The 17,816-nt window shown below is 37.1% G+C and overlaps 2 protein-coding genes across 3 annotated transcripts in view; both read left to right on the forward strand.

Moving 5' to 3' along the window:
- pou6f2 (POU class 6 homeobox 2) overlaps positions 1–3,661 on the forward strand; it is a 76,503-nt gene extending 72,842 nt beyond the window's left edge. For both annotated transcript variants that reach the window (XM_028569183.1, XM_028569182.1), the window contains one exon: positions 238–3,661. In XM_028569183.1, the coding sequence (XP_028424984.1) occupies positions 238–745 (508 nt within the window). In that variant the 3' untranslated portion in view covers positions 746–3,661. The remainder of the gene's footprint in view (positions 1–237) is intronic.
- A 9,676-nt stretch (positions 3,662–13,337) lies between these two features.
- Positions 13,338–16,392, forward strand: otulina (OTU deubiquitinase with linear linkage specificity a). The gene is made up of 3 exons (XM_028569696.1): positions 13,338–13,613; positions 13,969–14,090; positions 15,708–16,392. Exons 1-3 carry the CDS (start codon positions 13,503–13,505, stop codon positions 16,132–16,134), a joined length of 660 nt encoding a protein of 219 aa, XP_028425497.1. The 5' UTR covers positions 13,338–13,502; the 3' UTR covers positions 16,135–16,392.
- The last annotated feature ends 1,424 nt before the right edge of the window (positions 16,393–17,816 follow it).

Raw genomic sequence — 17,816 nt, forward strand, 5'->3', positions numbered from 1 at the left:
TTGGGACAGAGGCACAGCCTCCTCCAGAAAATTAACACACTACTGGCAAACGTCACCTCCAGCTGCTGCAGCTGAGGTGTTTCCAGGTGCAGAATATAAGAGTTTGGCTCGGATGTGTACCTGGATGGTAGTCTCAGTCCCTGTGGCATTCTGGTTGAGGAGACTAAAAGGCAGGCAGCTTATCCCTTGTTCTGGCAGGGCACCTAAGTAAGATTCTTTTTTCTCAATTCTCCCCAGACACACCATCCTGAGAAGCCACTTTTTCCTACCACAGGAAGCCCAAGAGAACACTATAGGTAACAGTCTGACAGGCAAACTGAACCCTGGCCTTTTATATCCTGCCAGGTTTGAGAAGTTGGACATCACCCCTAAAAGCGCCCAGAAGATTAAGCCCGTTCTGGAGCGCTGGATGGCCGAGGCTGAAGCCCGCCACCGATCCGGCATGCAGAACCTGACTGAGTTTATCGGCAGCGAGCCTTCTAAAAAACGCAAGCGGAGGACCTCTTTCACCCCGCAGGCACTCGAGATCCTCAACAGCCACTTTGAGAAGAACACACACCCCTCCGGACAGGAAATGACAGAAATAGCTGAGAAACTGAACTATGACAGGGAGGTGGTGCGTGTCTGGTTCTGCAACAAGAGGCAAGCCTTGAAAAACACAATAAAGCGTTTGAAACAGCCCGACCTCGGCCCGGCTGCACCAATGGACCCTCTCACTGATTCTCTAGAGGAGCTCCCGAAATGAACGAGCTCTACGGCAAAACAGAGGAGTTGAAAAGAGGCAGCCATTAAAAACAACTGAGGCGGATGAACTCATCTAGAAATGAGAACTGAAAAATGTTCCAAAGCCACCTGGATGGACAGTCATGAGTTTGCAAACAAAAACTATGTGTTGTCAGTGTGATTACCACACCAATGTAAATGACCTTGGCGAAACCAAAAACATGAAAAAAGAGATTAATATCTGAGTATTATGTAAAAACATAAGGTTTGCTATTTCAAAGAGTTTTAGATTCTGGCCTTACAGGCCACACTATCGCCCAAATTCTGGTTCCCACGAGGAAGGATTTAGTAAAGAGATCATACCAAATCAAAACACTATTTACCAAAGTCTGTTGCATCTGAGTACTAAGAATAATTTTGTAATGTAAATGTGCTCTAAATTTTTACATTTGTACTGGCAAATCTAAGCTATATGTGTGAGTTTGAGTATACATTTTATCTTTGTCTCGCTTACTTTTTTCTTCATTGTTTGTATGTAAATATCTTAAAAAAAAACAAAACAGAAAAATCCTGTCATTGAATTGAAATCACGCTGAAAAAGTTTCTCTTTTGGACAAAAAAAACGTTAACCTTTGCTGTTAAACAATTGCATAATAATGTTGTTTGCCTCTGATTTGTGTTTCATCTGCAAATATTTTCAGTCACAGTGTAACTTTGTACAACTTTTACAGGTATTTATTAATAATCTCATGAGATTGTTTCAAAGGACGAACGGAGGGTGTAAACTAAGGACTTTCACGTGATGATGATGATGATGATGATGATGATGAGGGGTTTCAGTGTCTGTCAAGTCTACTGCAGCTTTGTTTTGAACTACTGTGTCATTCTGTTGCCAAAGCCTGATAGCCAAAGAACACATACATTTCAGCTCAAGGACTGGTGAAGATTTTACCTTGCTCGTTCACACGGCTTTCTCCCCCCTTTTTCTAAAGTGTTTTACTCTGTGGGTCAAGTTTAACAAAACAAAAAAGTAACACTACCATGTCAAACAGCTCCAACAGAGTCTGCTGTAATAACTTATCACTGCAATATAGAAAATGTGTTGGATGAATTTTCTTTTAAGCAAATTAGCTTCTGCATGCTTCAATTCAAAACACGTAGGATTATTTACAGCCTTGGCTGTATTGATTTATAGATTTCACCAGGCAACCCAAAATCTAACATCACTGAAAATAACACATAATTTTGCATAATAAAGCCTTTGATTAAGCCCTAAAACGAACTAAACATGTGGTTAAAGCCTGTTTGTCACTGACCAAACTACTGAGCTCATTCCAGTTCATGTTTTTTATAACCTGAATATTTCAACTCAAACGTGGTTTTCTGACAAGATCAATGTTCTTTTACAGGTTTACAGATGTTACAATCAACATTTTAAATGAAATGTGTTTTTTTGTACAGTAAAAATGCTTTAAAAAGGTTAATTTCAACAGATTCTCTTACAAGATTTCATGCATTTCTGGTTATTTGGGGGGTAAAAAATTTATTTCAATTAACTCTCCATCACTGTGTACTAAATTGTTTATTTTACATGGTATTACCTTGTGAAAGAACGTCCCTACAAATATGTGGCTCTCACGAAACCCCTCACAGGAAAAGACAAAAAAAGAAGTGAATGTTGAGAATAAGTGTCACATGTCAGAACGAGTGAAGTTAATTTGAAGTGAGGCGAAATTTGATGCAATTTATTCAGAATCATGTGTCTGCTTGATATCTGTCCTTCCATGTCACATTGGTTATCTCAGTCTTTCAGTCCCCTGTGCACTGTTGTGTTCTTCGTCACTGGAAAACACACAAACACACTCTGTAAATGTTAGAAAACAAATGGAAAAAGCTTTATATGCTTGTGTTTTAAAAGAAATAATTGCAGGAAAGGCAACCATAGACTAATTTATTTTGGTGCGCAGAGACTTTAGATATCATTTTCATTATATATTCAACTCAATTTTCATCTGCACGCCTACAGCAACACCTACTTTACAAATTTCTTATGTTTTTTTTTTTTTGTATTTCCACCTTTATGTTCCTTCCAATATATCATTCAGGCAAATCTTTGGCCAACATGTCTGCATCCACCCACAACACAAACTTCTGAGAAAGCAGCAGGCTCCTGCAGGTAGAATATGGATCTGTTCTGAGGCTTATCAATAAAGCTGTAACCAAAACCAAAAAATAAAATAAAAAAGAATACACAGAAAGGAGTTATGCCTTTGCTCAACTTTTCAATGCTGGACCAAAGCTCTATAGTTATGCACATTGTACAAAGAAATAGATTCATGTTGTTGACAATCTTTAAAAACGGAGATAAAAGAATTGAAGAGTAGAAATGTACGTACAGTAGTCCATCCAAGGTTTACCTCAGTATTGTTCTTGTAAGAATCATACAAACGCCATACAAGCAGCAGCAGGTCAGTAGAAAAGACAGATGGTTACTCTGCACTGTGTCAATGTTCACCTTCAATGTGGAGGGAGAGGCTTGTGTTTTATTTATTATAATGTAACACATGATTGTTTTATTTTTGTGAAGTGCTTTCCTGAGCCACATGTGACTCTCTGGTCATCAGTTGTTTTGTTTTGTTTTTTGGGGGGGGGGTTGCATTATTTCTCATTTGTTGTGACGTTCACCTCAGTTTTCACAGACCTGTAGACCCATGTAGAAAAAGGAGATTGCAGTAATGTTGCTCTTAACCCAATTAGGATGATTTGTTAATCACCTTTAAATGCTTTTGTGAAATTTTACTAACAAACAAACTGGTTTGACGTTTTGTTAATAGTCGAAGAACTCGAAACCAAAGCTGAAGAGCCTGCAAAGGTTGGTTTTCATTTTTTTATAGACTGAAAACTGTACTTAATCTATAGAGCAATATCTGTTTGGTCAGTTAAGCAGCACTTTGTGTATTTCCCAAAAAAAAAAAAAAAAAAGCTTCAAGTCTGTCACATTGATTTGTACCATAATTAGTAATAAACAATTGTTTGACATTAACTTTTTGTCCTGTTTTCAGTGGAATCTTTTAAAAGATGTATTGATCATTAGCAAAAACCCAGCTGAATTCCTTTAAATAACATTAAAATGTAGTGTAGATGAATCTATTATTGATTTAAATTTGGTAACATTTGTTATTCCACATAACTAAATGAGACAATAGCTAAATTAAATCTCATAAATGAGGCAGTAGCTAAATTCAATCATGATGGAAAGCCAAACTCCTGCTAAAGCTAACTAGCTTAGCATAGTAGCAGTAACTGCCATCTCAGTATTACCTGTACATCACATAGGCTATTTCAATTATTGTTGAATTGAATGTTGGCAATTCAGTTTGTTATACATGAGACAGTAGCTAAATTAAATCATGAAAGAGAGAAAAAAAACAAGCTAAACTATTGCTAATTTAAACTAGCATAGAGTAGCAGTAACTGCCATCTCAGTTTTGGACTCCAGTGGAACCTATTGGTTTGGTTAAGCTGCCTCTAAATCACATACGTTTATTAAATTGTATATTAACTTATCATTGGTTAAAATCTTGGAAATCACATTTGGTATTCAACATAATTAAAAGTAAATAAAGCTTGATGGTGTTTTAAGCCCCCAATGTCGACAGCGCTGCGACCATCGACTTCAAGGCACCTAACCCTAACCTTAACCCTAACCTTAACCATTGCCTGTAAAAAAATAAAATAAAATAGCTAAACTGCTAACGACAACTAGCACTATCTCTATGGTGAAATGAATTAAAATAATAAATTAATTTATTCATAAAATTAAGATAGATAGATAGATAGATAGATAGATAGATGTAACACAGGTAGCCTACCGTTTGCTGTAGAGTTCAAAGGTTTCAGTAACATACAAATATTGTACAAACATCACTGACTTCTCTTTTCATCTTTTTCAACTCCGCACATAAACACAGTGATTGAAAATGTCAAATAAAATCAAACTTGTCCTGACTTTCTCTCTCTCTGAGAGGTCATGGTCAAGTGCATCTTAAATAATTTCCGTACACACCTTCACACTATAGGTATAGGGTTTTTTATTACATTTAACCTATTGTTGTTGAATAGTGGACTGACTATTTGATGTGTTTAATGAGAGAGGTGGCTACACAAAGAGCCTTACATACAATATTTAGCTATTTATTTAAATTCCCTTGGGGTCAGTAGAGAAGAATACATGTCAGGTTTGCTTCTCATCAAAGCTTCATGTGTTTGCCCTACCAAATAACAACAAGACAAGTGTAAAGAAGAAGAAATATATAAATAAACGGGGAGAAAGCCTTTTGAAACGAAACTCAAAAGTTTGATACAGCTTCCCTGTCCATGATGCCTTTGAAAAACGGGCTGCAGGCTGCTGAAAAGAAAGCAGTAAATAAATAAATAATAATAATAAAAAGCACAAGACAACATAAATTATTAACATTAGACTGAAAACTGATGTTCAAGATGCTTTTTCGTCTTCCTTTCAGCTCTCTCACCCCCCTTCATTTCAAAACATTGGATGTATTTTTGAGTGGTGATGGCTGAGGTGTACACAGCTCCAGTCAGTTATTTGATCTTCTTTTGTTTTCTATCGCACCATTTTCATCGTCTTTCCCATTAACAATGTAATTGTGCAGATGCAGCTCCTGACCCATATCTGTTTTCTCAAACTGTTTGTATTCTGCAGCTGATAAAACTTTACTTTTTATTCTCTGTCTGCAGCAACAGTAACAGTGCGGGTAACAGCATAGTTAAAAGGAATCCTGGTGGGAAATTATAGAGAAAGCGTCAAGGTTTGAGCTTTGTATCAATCCTTCTTGGATGTGAATCTGATAAGATGCATGAAAAGTTTTCAAGTTTTATAGTATCCTAGATTTAACAACTTAAAAAAAGAAAGTATATCCCATTTCTTAAAAAGCTCCTTCCTTTTTTCGTACTTGACCCTGCATAGATTTTAAGACATTTTCCATGGTGACGCTTAAAACAAACGGGAGTAAAAAAGCCACTTTATGAAGTGAAGTTCTCAGTATTGATGAGCCATGTTATCGACACCTTATCAGAGGACCTAATGACACACTCAACTCAAACACTGTCAAGATGTTTTAATCCCCACATATTTCAACATAATCCAAATCAACAGTTTATGACCCTCTTTTCATACAGGGGACATGTTAATTCAGTAAAGTCAATTGTATGTATAAAAGCCCAAAATCACAAGTTTGTCTCAGAGAGCTTTATAGTCTTACAACGTAAGATAGGATCCCACACTGCCAGGTTTTAAGAGAACAGCATGTTAACATTTTAATTATGACATATTAGATATATTAAACTTATCCATTAATGCCCAAATAAACACACTCGTCATGTGCTCAGTGACTGGATTACAAATTGGGCAAAGCAGGAAACTGTGCTGGGCCCCAAATCAAATAATGCAATGAGAACAAATGAATGTGGCAATATACACTGTGTTAGCACAATATAAAGTGAAATAAAGGCAGTAAAACAAGAGGAGGCCCCACTATGAAATGGGGCCTGAAGAATAACACAAGTGTTGCCTTATTATTTCAGCTCATGTTATGCTGAATTGTGCTATAAATGAATTGAACACAATCAAATTGTTAAACAGTCTCGGTATTCCAAACTAGATTAGGCTATAAATGCTGCGAGGTGTGGAATTGATCCACACTATGCACTCTTCATAAAACAGATGGAACATGAAACAAGTAAATAAACATGAAATCCCTCTACCTTTAAACCCCTGGTTTGGATCAGGAAAAACGTACAAAATCTTAAACTGGAAGAAATCTCAGCAGGAAAAGCCCAGAGGAAGGATCCCTGTCAGGAAGGACACACATGAAACAAGCCATTAGTAATGATAATGGGAGGTAAACATCAATCTCAGAGCATAAAGTATGATATTTAGTAAAGATGAAGTGAAATGAAGTGAAAGCTTTGGGTAAAGTGCTTTACTTAGAGACAAACTCAGAATCAAACTCTGGCTTTGTTCAAAGACGAGTGGACAAGCTCCATGTTCTTCTTTTCTTCACAGAGATCAAAGAGTAGTATAGAGTAGTTGAGCCTTTGTTGTGTATGATGTATCTAGTAAATACAGTAATAAAGAAGAGTTTGAGCTCTGAATCTTGTGGTGTATTGTTATTTTCTGAACCTGCAGGAGCAGCTGAGGTCTCCTTAAGAAGGATTTAAAGTGAACTATAAGTGCTTTTCTTTGTGTCCCTCCATCTCTCTCTCTCTCTCTCTCTCTATATATATATATATATATATATATATATATATATATTTTCTTTTTCTTTTTTATTTTATTTATTTATTTATTCATTTTTTCTTCTAAACAGAATCAAAGTGAAGACTCCAGTCTGACTTGTTGCAATAAAACATTCCTGTTCAACCTGCAACCACCTGAAATGGTCCTGAATGGGGGAGAGGGAGGCCGGATAGAAATATTATGACATGTCGGCGCTCCAAATGGATTATGTTTCAATATCAGTCAGGACACAGAAACAGAGAGGTGGAGGGAGAGAGTGCATGTGTTGGATGCAGATGGTTTTAAATTGCTGCCTTTGTTTTCCATCAGGCATGAAGCATTCACTTTCCTTATCTTTCAGACAATGCGCGGTGGGCTGATGTTCTGGGTAAATGAACTGTCGGTATATCCCTCACACTCCCGCTCCTCCACCTTCTTGTTTTCACTTCCTTCTCAAGGTTGAGATGTTGGTGCACTGACTGTGAAGCCCGAGCTGCTCAGGCGTCTCCCACTTTGCTGCTCTGCACACCCAGATACCTCTGAGGGTGCAATTACCAATCCTCACATGCAATTGCGTTTGGCCATGCATATGATCCCTTTTGCTTTCACTGTTGTTTCTGTGTGTTTTTTTTTTCTTCAGCGTTATTAGCAATGACACACTGTGAGGTATTTACAGGTAGAGGAGTTAATAGCCCGGGGAATTTACAGACACCTGTCTGACTTGAACAGCTGATTGCATTGGCTCAAAGTCCACTTAGCTTTCTAGTAGCCCAGTTTTTGAATGCAGGTCTTTAGGCTGAGATGTCTCTGTTTTCTAGCAGCTTCGAACTCGCTTAGTGTTTCTGTGCATCAGGAATCTTTTCCTAAAAGTGTCAGAAACACACATGTGAGACTGTTACAGCTGCTGTTTCACACCTGCTTTCCACCTGTCTCCTACACATACGGTCTATTACCAGAGGCGGAAAATAGGTTTTTAAGCTCTGTAGGCCTACTCTTGAGGTACTTTACTTGAGTATTTCCATTTTCTGTTACTTCAGAGGCAAATATTGTGCTTTTTACTCCACTACATTTATTTGACGGTTATAGTTAGGTACTCGTTACTTTGCAGATTGAAGTAACAGTAGCTCCATCTTGAACAGCTGCAACATTAAAGTGATGAACACATAAATGCATCAGTAATTATAATCTAATAACATAATATATAATATTCTAAAATGGGCCGTTCTGCATAATGAGTACTTTTACTTTTGGTACTTTAAGTATATTTTGATTCTAGTACTTTTGTAAATATTTGAATGCAGAACTTGCATGAAGTTTGCATCCTTGTATCGTGCACACGGTGCACACATTGTGTCTCTCTTTTGAACGCGTTGAACGTACAGTGAGAAGCACAAGGACATAACGAAAATGATCACCAATAACCAACGTCAAATCTTCATCAGTGTGTAGTCTTTACAGTTCCCTAATGTATTTCATAGTTCCAGTCTACAGTAGAGTCTGTGGCTCGATGATTGTAGCCTGGACCTGAAATGCATCAGATTGGAAAATATAAATGAGTTTTGTCCTTAAAAACTTTTACTATAATAAATAAATCTTTTAAGATAAATCCTGACTCTCCACTTAGGAGGAGCCCTTGCTTTTTTTATGAAGTCAAACACAAGGTTCAGCTCCCACCCCACCCGTATACATTTTATACTGGGCCGTAGTCAGGACTTTCTTTTTGTTTTTCATATTTAATTGAGTCAGTAAATTATTCATTTATCATACGTTATCTTTTGTTTTAAAGCCACACTAACGGCCGGATTAACCTGCTAGTGGGGGCCCGTGGCAAATATTTACTGTGGGCCCCTGTTGACCACATTTCTGATGAATTAATAAAAATGAATTGTTTTAGAACTAGGTTCATTTTGACATGGCCTCCAAGACAGGTAATAAATCAGGACACAACGTATCTGCCTTTCCTTTTGGTTGATAATATGAGTTATTGGTAATTATTCCCAAACAAATTTGTGGTTAATCAAATTAATGCAACGCATATAGTTTGCAGGTGAATACTGTCCAAAGGCAGTATTTTTTAGGTGTTTATGTTGGTTTCTAAAGCCTAAACATGCACAAAATGAAGGCACTACAAGCTTCCTATCTGTTATGCAGTTTGCCTGCCAGCCTGAAACTTTTCTCACTTCTCACTTTTCTTCACTTTTCTCAGCTTCACTGCCTCTATAGAGCAGCTCAGTAGACATTTAGTTTGTAAAGGGTCATAAGCCGCAAAGGTTTTCAATTCCTGTTTTATAGTATTTTGTGTGTCTGTGGATCTGTTGTGGCAAGAAGCTTTGGAAAGGATTTAAACAGAGAGTTAGAGTTATGATAGCCCTGCAAAATACCACAGAAAAAGAGGCAAAATGACCCAAATGATGCATGGGTTGTACTCAGAGGTCCATCCTCTCTAAATCTCTCCATGGTTACGGCCATGCCAATGGATAATAATGTGCTATTTAATCTAAAATATGACCAACTAGAAGCATCACACCACATTTTGCCTAAAAGCAGCAGATGAAAACTGAAATTGTTTCCCCTCCTGTCAGGTAGTTTGTAAACAGCGCATGGAAAACCCTTTGGCAAAGTGCAACTCTCCTGCTCATGGGTCATCGCAGCTTTAAGAGCTAGAGGAAAATAACCGGCCCTGCCCTCCATCATCCTCTCATCCCGCTGACCTCTATACGTACGGTATAGTATACTTACAGAGAAAAGAGAGAGAATGATTGCATATCTGAAGGCATTGAGAGAGCTGATGTGGATGGGAGAGGAGAGACGTGGTCGGACACACCTTTGCTTTCTTATTAGTGAGGGTCTGTAAGGACACTTTGGGCCCTTTTTATGGGGCCATGATGAAACCCCTCTTCATGCATCTGCGGAAAATGGCCAGGGGAAATCACCGATGAGAATCACTCAAAGACAGGGAGATGTCAACAGGCACATAATGATAGCTGATGGCCCCAGAACACTCTCCCCTTTTCCCTCTCAGCCTTACCTGCCCAAGTTGCACTATACTAGAAAATATAATTAGAGGTAAAACCGAGAATCAGAAGCTTTATCTTTGTGTTTTTTGTAAGAAATGCTCTTTGTTTTATACATCAGGGAGTCCCTTTTTTTCTCCTTCTCAATCTCTCTTTCACTTCATGGAGAGGAGGAAGAGGAGGAGAAGGAGGAGGAGAAGGAGGAGGAGGAGGAGGAAGAGGAGGAGGAGGAAGAGGAGGAGGAGGAGGAGGAGGAGAGCTCCCTCTGTGAGATGCCAAGGTGCTCCCAGTCCATTGTGCTGCTGGCTGTCAGGTTAAATTAGGGAGTACAGGCTCCGTGAGTGTAAAAAAATCAATACTTGATGGAAGATTGCTCCCCGGAAAATCTGTTTTGATTCCAGGATTAATTCTTGACCAAAGGCTGCAGCAAAATGACATGCCATTAGCCTGAAAAATGAACACATTCCGCAGTGGAAATTGGATGGAAATGTGTCAGGTGATTGCCCCGGTTTGTTATTTTGACTCTTTGAGCGAGGGGGACCGAAGGTGTGGCTGCTGTGAATGAGGCCTCCATTTCCAGAACAGGAGACGACACCACGGTGGCCTCGGAGTATTCTCAAGGCCATTGTTGTCCGGCAGCTGCAAATGCCTTCCACCGAGCTTAGAGGCATGTGTCCGCTCTCTCCTGTGTTTTCCATAAAGCATCAAGAATGAGAACATCTGAAAGTGAAACATCTCCCTACTCAATAGTGAGGGGAAAATGGGAAGGTGGGATGCATTATTGATGAGTGAATAATGTGTTTGTCGTGACGGATGACATTTTCTTGTTTGAAAACTTAAACAGTAGGCTGTGAAGTTGCACTGGACACTGATTTGAACAACCTTGCACTAAGTGTTTGATGGGAGAAGAAAATGACGACAACAGTAGACAAGATTTCTGACACCCTGGCAACACGTCTCTGACCAAAACATATACTGTAAGATGAATTTCTTTGTCAGTAATGTTGAATTGCATGTTTTGCTTATCAGCTGTAGATGTTGAAGGAAACATAATTATGCATTATTCTCCTTGTGTGGAACTTAGGTTTTTGATTTATTGTCTAAAAACAGCGATCTCTTTTCTAATGAATATGATGTTGTTTCGTCTTGTTTCATTCCACAAAAGCATAGTTAAATATGTCTTACTTAAGTCAGGAAGAACAGCTGAAACATGATTTCTGATTTTATTTGGTCTGTGAATGCAAATGTTAATAAATTGTATCGGCATATACAGCACATACACATGCCACACATATGTTGATTAAATATTCATGTCTTCCTGTGTTTGAATGTAATAATAAAAAAACAGACTTGTGTTTAACTTCAAGAAAAAGCTTCTTCTTTTTTGACAATTCACTGAGTTTTCAGGCATTTTAGGAGACTTGTCTGAGGTCAAATGTAATCATTTAATTGATCGGAAAACCTGAAAAATCACCAAGAGCCTATACAGATACATGTTTTTCACTGAACAGCAATGATACATCTATCGTGTTTCATCTAAACCTGTTTAAACTTTCCTTGGCATCATGACTTTAGAGTTTCTGCTGTAGAAAACAAACTTGCATCCATAAACAGAATGGAGCCTAAAATGACCTAAAATGGAAAATAATGTGTGTCTTATGTGTTTTATTGTATTAATTGTTTGTCTCTATTTGATTAAAAACAAAACAAACAATATGAAGTAGTCACCGTTAGGATGACAAATATAAACTGTAAGACAGAAATAAAAAAAAAACATGAGGAGACAAAATTAGAAAGATGACGATACTAAAAACTAAACTAAAACTTAAAACAAGGTATATGTTCAGGGTTTACATTGTTCCCGCATCATCTGTAAACACAGTTGATGCCTGAGGATGTTTGATGGCGTTGAGTCCTTTCACTTTTCTGTGTAGACCACCCTCGGTTTAACAGCGAGGCACTAGCGCCCCCTGCAGGTTAAAACACAACTATATTATCATCTGACGTTTAAAGTCGCTAGATGGCAGTGTGGACCACAACTTCACAGTTAGACACCATAGAAGAAGAAGTGTGCGTTAAAGGAAAAGTACACTCTAAAATAAAATAATAAAAACAATTGCCAGGCAAAAAACGAACACAATAAGTCAAAATTAGAAAAAAAACATCTAATTTGCATATTAAATTGTGTAGTCATAAAGTGGAGCCTTTTAAAAGCATTGAATAGGTCATTAATCAATTTGAATTATTATTGGAATTTCTCAGGGATTTTACATTTTTGTAAACACTTCCATTTGCAACAGTGGATGTGCTGTTTATTAAAACACAATTAAAATGAGATAAATAGAATTGGCTATGTTTGTTATGTTGGATATTATTTACATTAATGTTATCAGAATGTAAGAATGAGATGTATTGCAAGTCAAGAACATAAATATAGAATAGAAATATTGCAATAACAATTTGTTTGATCAAGCTTTAAAGAGATCCATTTGTGAATGCCAAACCAAAACATTTTTGGAATGGGAGCAGGAAAAAAAAGATCAGAATTATTATAAGGTTTTCACATTCAAGGAAAATTGCTTTTGTGTTTTGCTGCATAACAATACACATAGTGAGAGAACATAAAAGATCAATAAAGCAAGCATTGCAAATGTCAAGAAGAATAAATAGAAGATAGAAAATTTGACAATAAAAATGTATATGTAATAGGCTATATATTTTCTTTAGTAAACAACATTTTTAATAATGTACCACCACATTCCATTTTAAGCGAATTTTTCCTTTTTAGGCGCAGGAGGATTATGCTCTCTGCTGAGGCAGGTCAGAGCAAAAATTCATCATGAAATTATGACATCTTGGCAGGAAATCTCGAATAATGACAATAAGGGTAAGATGAATAACAATGTAAAAGTCTGTCAGGGTGAGAAGCAGGTAATTTTTCCAGGTTAAGATTAGGACATGCAGTAGGCTACTTAATGCAGATAGATGTGAGATTTGTAACTGTAAGGAAACTGTTAAACATTTGCTGCTATGTATGAAGTTGAGTGTAGAGAGAGAAAGACTGAAGGACAGGGTGGTATATATATACTGTTAGAGACAGGGGGGAAGCAAGTACAGGTTAAAAGTGTTGCATTTAAATATTTAAATGAAACAGGTTTAATACCCAGAATATAACTTATTTATGAAGTTTTTGTGTTTGTTTGTTTTGTTTTATCATTTCATTAGTGGCTGTTTAAAGTCATGCTGTTACACACTCCGGTACAGTAGGTGGCGGCATGCGCCTTAAATGTTGGTTTGTAGTCAGCCACGAAAACTAAAGAAGCTGTAGAATCTGCTGCTACATCCAATGGCTACATCCATGCTGAGAGGTAACCTGGAAGTAACGAAGTTGGCTGGCTGCTGCCCCACTGCGTTGTCCGTTTGCGAGACATTTACATTTTAAAAACAAGTTTTATTTGAATCTAATCATGTCTTGGGTTAAAGCGGTTTCGAACAGCGTAGATGTGTTTGACGAGAATGCGGACGAGCTTAGTTTACAGAGTAGAGAGTGGGTCTCCAACATGAAGAAGCGAATCAAGGTAACGTTAACTGTAAAGCTAATGTAGCGTGTATTTGCTCAGTTTTACTCAAAATGCTCAACTATTTGTGTGTGTGTGTGAGTGTGTGAGTGTGTGAGTGTGAGTGTGTGTGTGTCTGTGTGTCTGAGTCTGTGTCTGTGTGTGTGTGTGTGTGTGTGTGTGTGTGTGTGTGTGTGTGTGTGTGTGTGTGTGTGGTATTGTATTGTATTGTATTGTATTGTATTGTATTGTATTGTATTGTAGTAAGTAACCCTCACTCAATCTCCTGTTTGTGTTCCTGTTATTAGTGTTGTGTAAAGCTGAGTTTGCCGTGTTAATGTGAGCCTTTTCCTCTCCTCACCCATGTTCTGGACAGGACGGTTTTGTAGACGGAGCTGATGCCGGGGAGGAGGCCTCGCTGCAGGCCGGCTTTAACCTCGGCTTCAGGGAAGGAGCAGCTCAGACTGTCGCTTCGGGCCGACTCAAAGGAATTGTAAGGTAAACCATCCTCTCATTTATCCTATATATGTGATGATCTTAAGATTCAGGTTGAGTTAGGACCATACAGTCTATGGTTAGGAAAGTGGCTCAAACTATGGAGTTTTTTTTTTTTTTTTTTTTACTTTTCCCAATATTCCTTGTGAAATACTAGATACTTTCATTTATTTATACCTCTAAAAAGTCAAATGGAACAATCTAATTTAAATAATTTTATTATTTGTCAATGTTATTTCGCAATTCAGGGGGTAGCGCAGTGTTCGAAAAAAAGATAGGGGATTCGGTGCCTTGCTCAAGGGCATCTCGTCAGTGCCCAGGAAGCAAACTGGCACCTGCTCAGCTGCCAGTCCACACTCCATACTTGGGACTTAAACCACCGACCCTGCGCTTCCCCACAGACTGAATTCCTGTTCACATTGAGGTCACAGTCTGTGATAAGAGGTCACAGATAGACTTTGCTTTATTTTAAACGTATTAGGAACCTCAGATTTAAGTAACCCACCTGACCTACATGGTATTATACCTATACATTTTGTGCTTATCTATCTATGTAAATGCCACACAGTGGTGACTGTAAGTTAAATCTTAATTATGGGTGAAAAGTCAAGTATCATCACTACCAATATTTTTGCGTATAGCCATATACTTTTGATTCCATCTAAATAGGGGTGAGTGATAAGGTCAAGCAGGTAAAAACATTGACTGTTAATGTTTGTCGATTCTGTTGCCAATAGATTTTCCCGATTTTTCAGCACCCTACTTTGGGGAATACAAACATGCTTTTCTACAAAAGCTTTTAAAAATAAATGTCAGATTCAAACAACTCAAAATTAGGGTTTAAATCAGAACTAGTAATGAATGTTTTTTGTGGGGGGGGTGTAAGTGAGTTTGAGCATTTATCTCAGCTTTCGGTCAGTTCTCAAACCTCTGTGCTCTGGACACTTACGTCGGAACCATAAATAAAGTATTGATACACAGCTGTATTCAGCAAGAACAGTGTAAGTTCAGGAAATTGTATTTAGGCAATGTCACAATATTTAATTAAGTGAAATCCCGAGCAATATCTCATATCACAATATTGATATGATTTAAAAAAAAAAAAAAAAAAAAAGGTTTCATTAAATGGCACATTTACCACTAGGGACAGAAAAATGTTTTTGAACTGTTCTCTTGTGAGCAGAACATTTACCTTTTTATTAAATGTATACTTGATGGTGGGTGTTTTTGTTTTTCCTCCATAAAAGCCTTTAAAATGGAGGAGAGGGATTGAAAACTGTGTTTATATGTGGTGGGCAGGTCCATATACTGTTTGTCATTTTAAAATATTAAATATGTTGCTGTAGTAGTTGTCTAGTTAGTAGTAAACATTAACCACAAAAATAAAAAAAGGTATTCTTTTCTTTTTTCCTGCCCCTCTATTTACTCTTTGAAAAAACACTCTTTTAAAAAAACTCTTTCAGTTTCTTTTATTTATTTTTTTTTTGCCCAGAAACTTCATGAGTCTCTTTTGTTCTGGTCATTATTGAAGACTCTTTTCTGTCCAGTTGAAGCCTGTCCCAGTCACTCCTCTGTGCCATTGTATCTGACACTGTTGCCTCTTTGTGTCTCACGTCACAGTGCTATATTGTGCTGGTGCCAGATCCAACATCCGCAAAGCCCCATCCTAGCCTCTGTGACCAACCTCCTGCAGCGGGTTTCAGAGCATGAAGACACAATAATGGAAGGCATCAAGAGGGCTTTGGAGAATCCTCCTCCCAGCGTGAGCTCCGTCTCTGAGAGCATGGAGGATCTGGAGGTCGAGCAGGCAGGTCCAGGCTGCTGTGGAGGAGAGGGATGTAAGGAAACCGACTACTGCAAGAAAGGAGAAAAAATGGACCAGTACATTCCTTGCCAGAAACATAATCTCTGTTCTAGGTCCACCGACTGCTCCTCCAGCACAAGTAAAAGCCTAAACCACCTGGTGCAGCACTGCATAGATCTAGTGTCAGAGCTCGGACTGCCACAGGAGCTGATCTGTCACATACAGGAGCTAAACAACATGTAGTGTTTGAAGATCACAGCGGTTTGGACAATATTTGGATTAGCACATGAAATATAAAACAAAACGGGTTTTAGTGTAAACTTCTTACACAAGGCAATGAAGTGCTTTTGATGTGTATATAATGTAAAATAGAATTCAGCATTCATAATTTGTATAAGATGGTTGAAGAATGTTTGAAAATAAAAATGGATTTTCTTTATTTTACTGCATTTCTGTTCTGCCATCTATTTTGTTGCCCAACTAAATAAAATGTTTATTTGACCCCTTATTCATTATTGCCAATGTATATTTTTCATAATGAAGATTTGCCATTGATTTATTTAAATATCTAAGAAATGTTTTGGTCCTTTAATTCATATAAACAAAATCATTTCCACACAAAGCCACAAGGTAGATTTGTTAATATTTTCCTATTATCAGATTGGCAGAGTTTAGAAAACCCATTGCGTATGATGCTGTCACGTTTTGTTTCGTGAACCGATTTTTTTTTTTTATTCTTTATTTTTTTTGTCATGGCACAATTACGGTCACGGGTATTAAAGATGCAGCATTAGTGAGAAGTGGATAGGTGCACACAAAACCGAGACCTTAGGTTAATGGCAAAAATAAAAAACTACCACATACTGAGACTCAAATGATAATTTATAACCATCATACTTTAATGAAACATTCTCACCTACTAAAATGTCCATTTTTTTCAGATAGTTTAGTTTATGTATTTGTTTGCTTGTTTCTTCTCTCAATAACTCAAATGTAGCCAACTTTCTTCCCTCTCTAATAACACCTCCAATATTAAATAATTGTTATTGTTGTTAAATAAAAACAATGAAAACATGTTTATTATACTATACTGTACCTATCATATACTGTAATGCATATCATTTTCTAACCAAAAAATTATGACAAGCTTAACCACACAAATTCCTTGCCAATTTCCTTTAACTTTTGTAGCCAATGATATACCGCATACATTTCATAGGGCTGCAACTGACTGTCCCCATTATCAATTTATCTGTTATTTACTTTTTAAAATTTTTTTTTAATTAACTGATTAATTGTTTAGTCCAGGGGTCTTCAACGTTTTTTTGGCCAAGGACCCCTTATGGTGCATACAATATACAATACTAAGCTATTAAAATAATAGTTGAAATATTAATATATTGTATTCATATCATGTTTAAATGCTACTTAAGCTTAACTGTATCTGTGAGTGGCTACCTTACCTATAAGCCAGTAAGCCTATCGTCAATGTTTTGTAAAGTTATTTATTGTTATTTAAAAAGATATGTATATTATTTTTCACAAATAGACCAGTAATAACATGTTGGATTCATGTTAATGTATATTTTCAGAAATATATATATATATATATATATATATATATATATATATATATATATATATATTTTTTTTTTTTTTTCAAGTGACGTCTTTATAATGCTGGAGTTGTCTGACCAACAGTCCAAAAATATATTAAATCTAAAAGTCATTAAAAACATAGAAAAGCAGCAAATCATCAAATTTGCCAAACTGGAAACAGTGCATCTTGGTTTGCTTTGCATAATCGAATTGTTGTCAATTAACTTTCCGACTACACGGCCAATCCACTAATTGTTTCAGTATTATATTTTTGTTTATATGTCAAAATAAGCCAGGGTTACGGAGTTGCGAGTTTCCGAGGAGCA

The sequence above is a fragment of the Perca flavescens genome, chromosome 22 (genome assembly GCF_004354835.1).
Source record: "Perca flavescens isolate YP-PL-M2 chromosome 22, PFLA_1.0, whole genome shotgun sequence".
In the NCBI taxonomy this organism is placed as follows: Eukaryota; Metazoa; Chordata; class Actinopteri; order Perciformes; family Percidae; genus Perca; species Perca flavescens.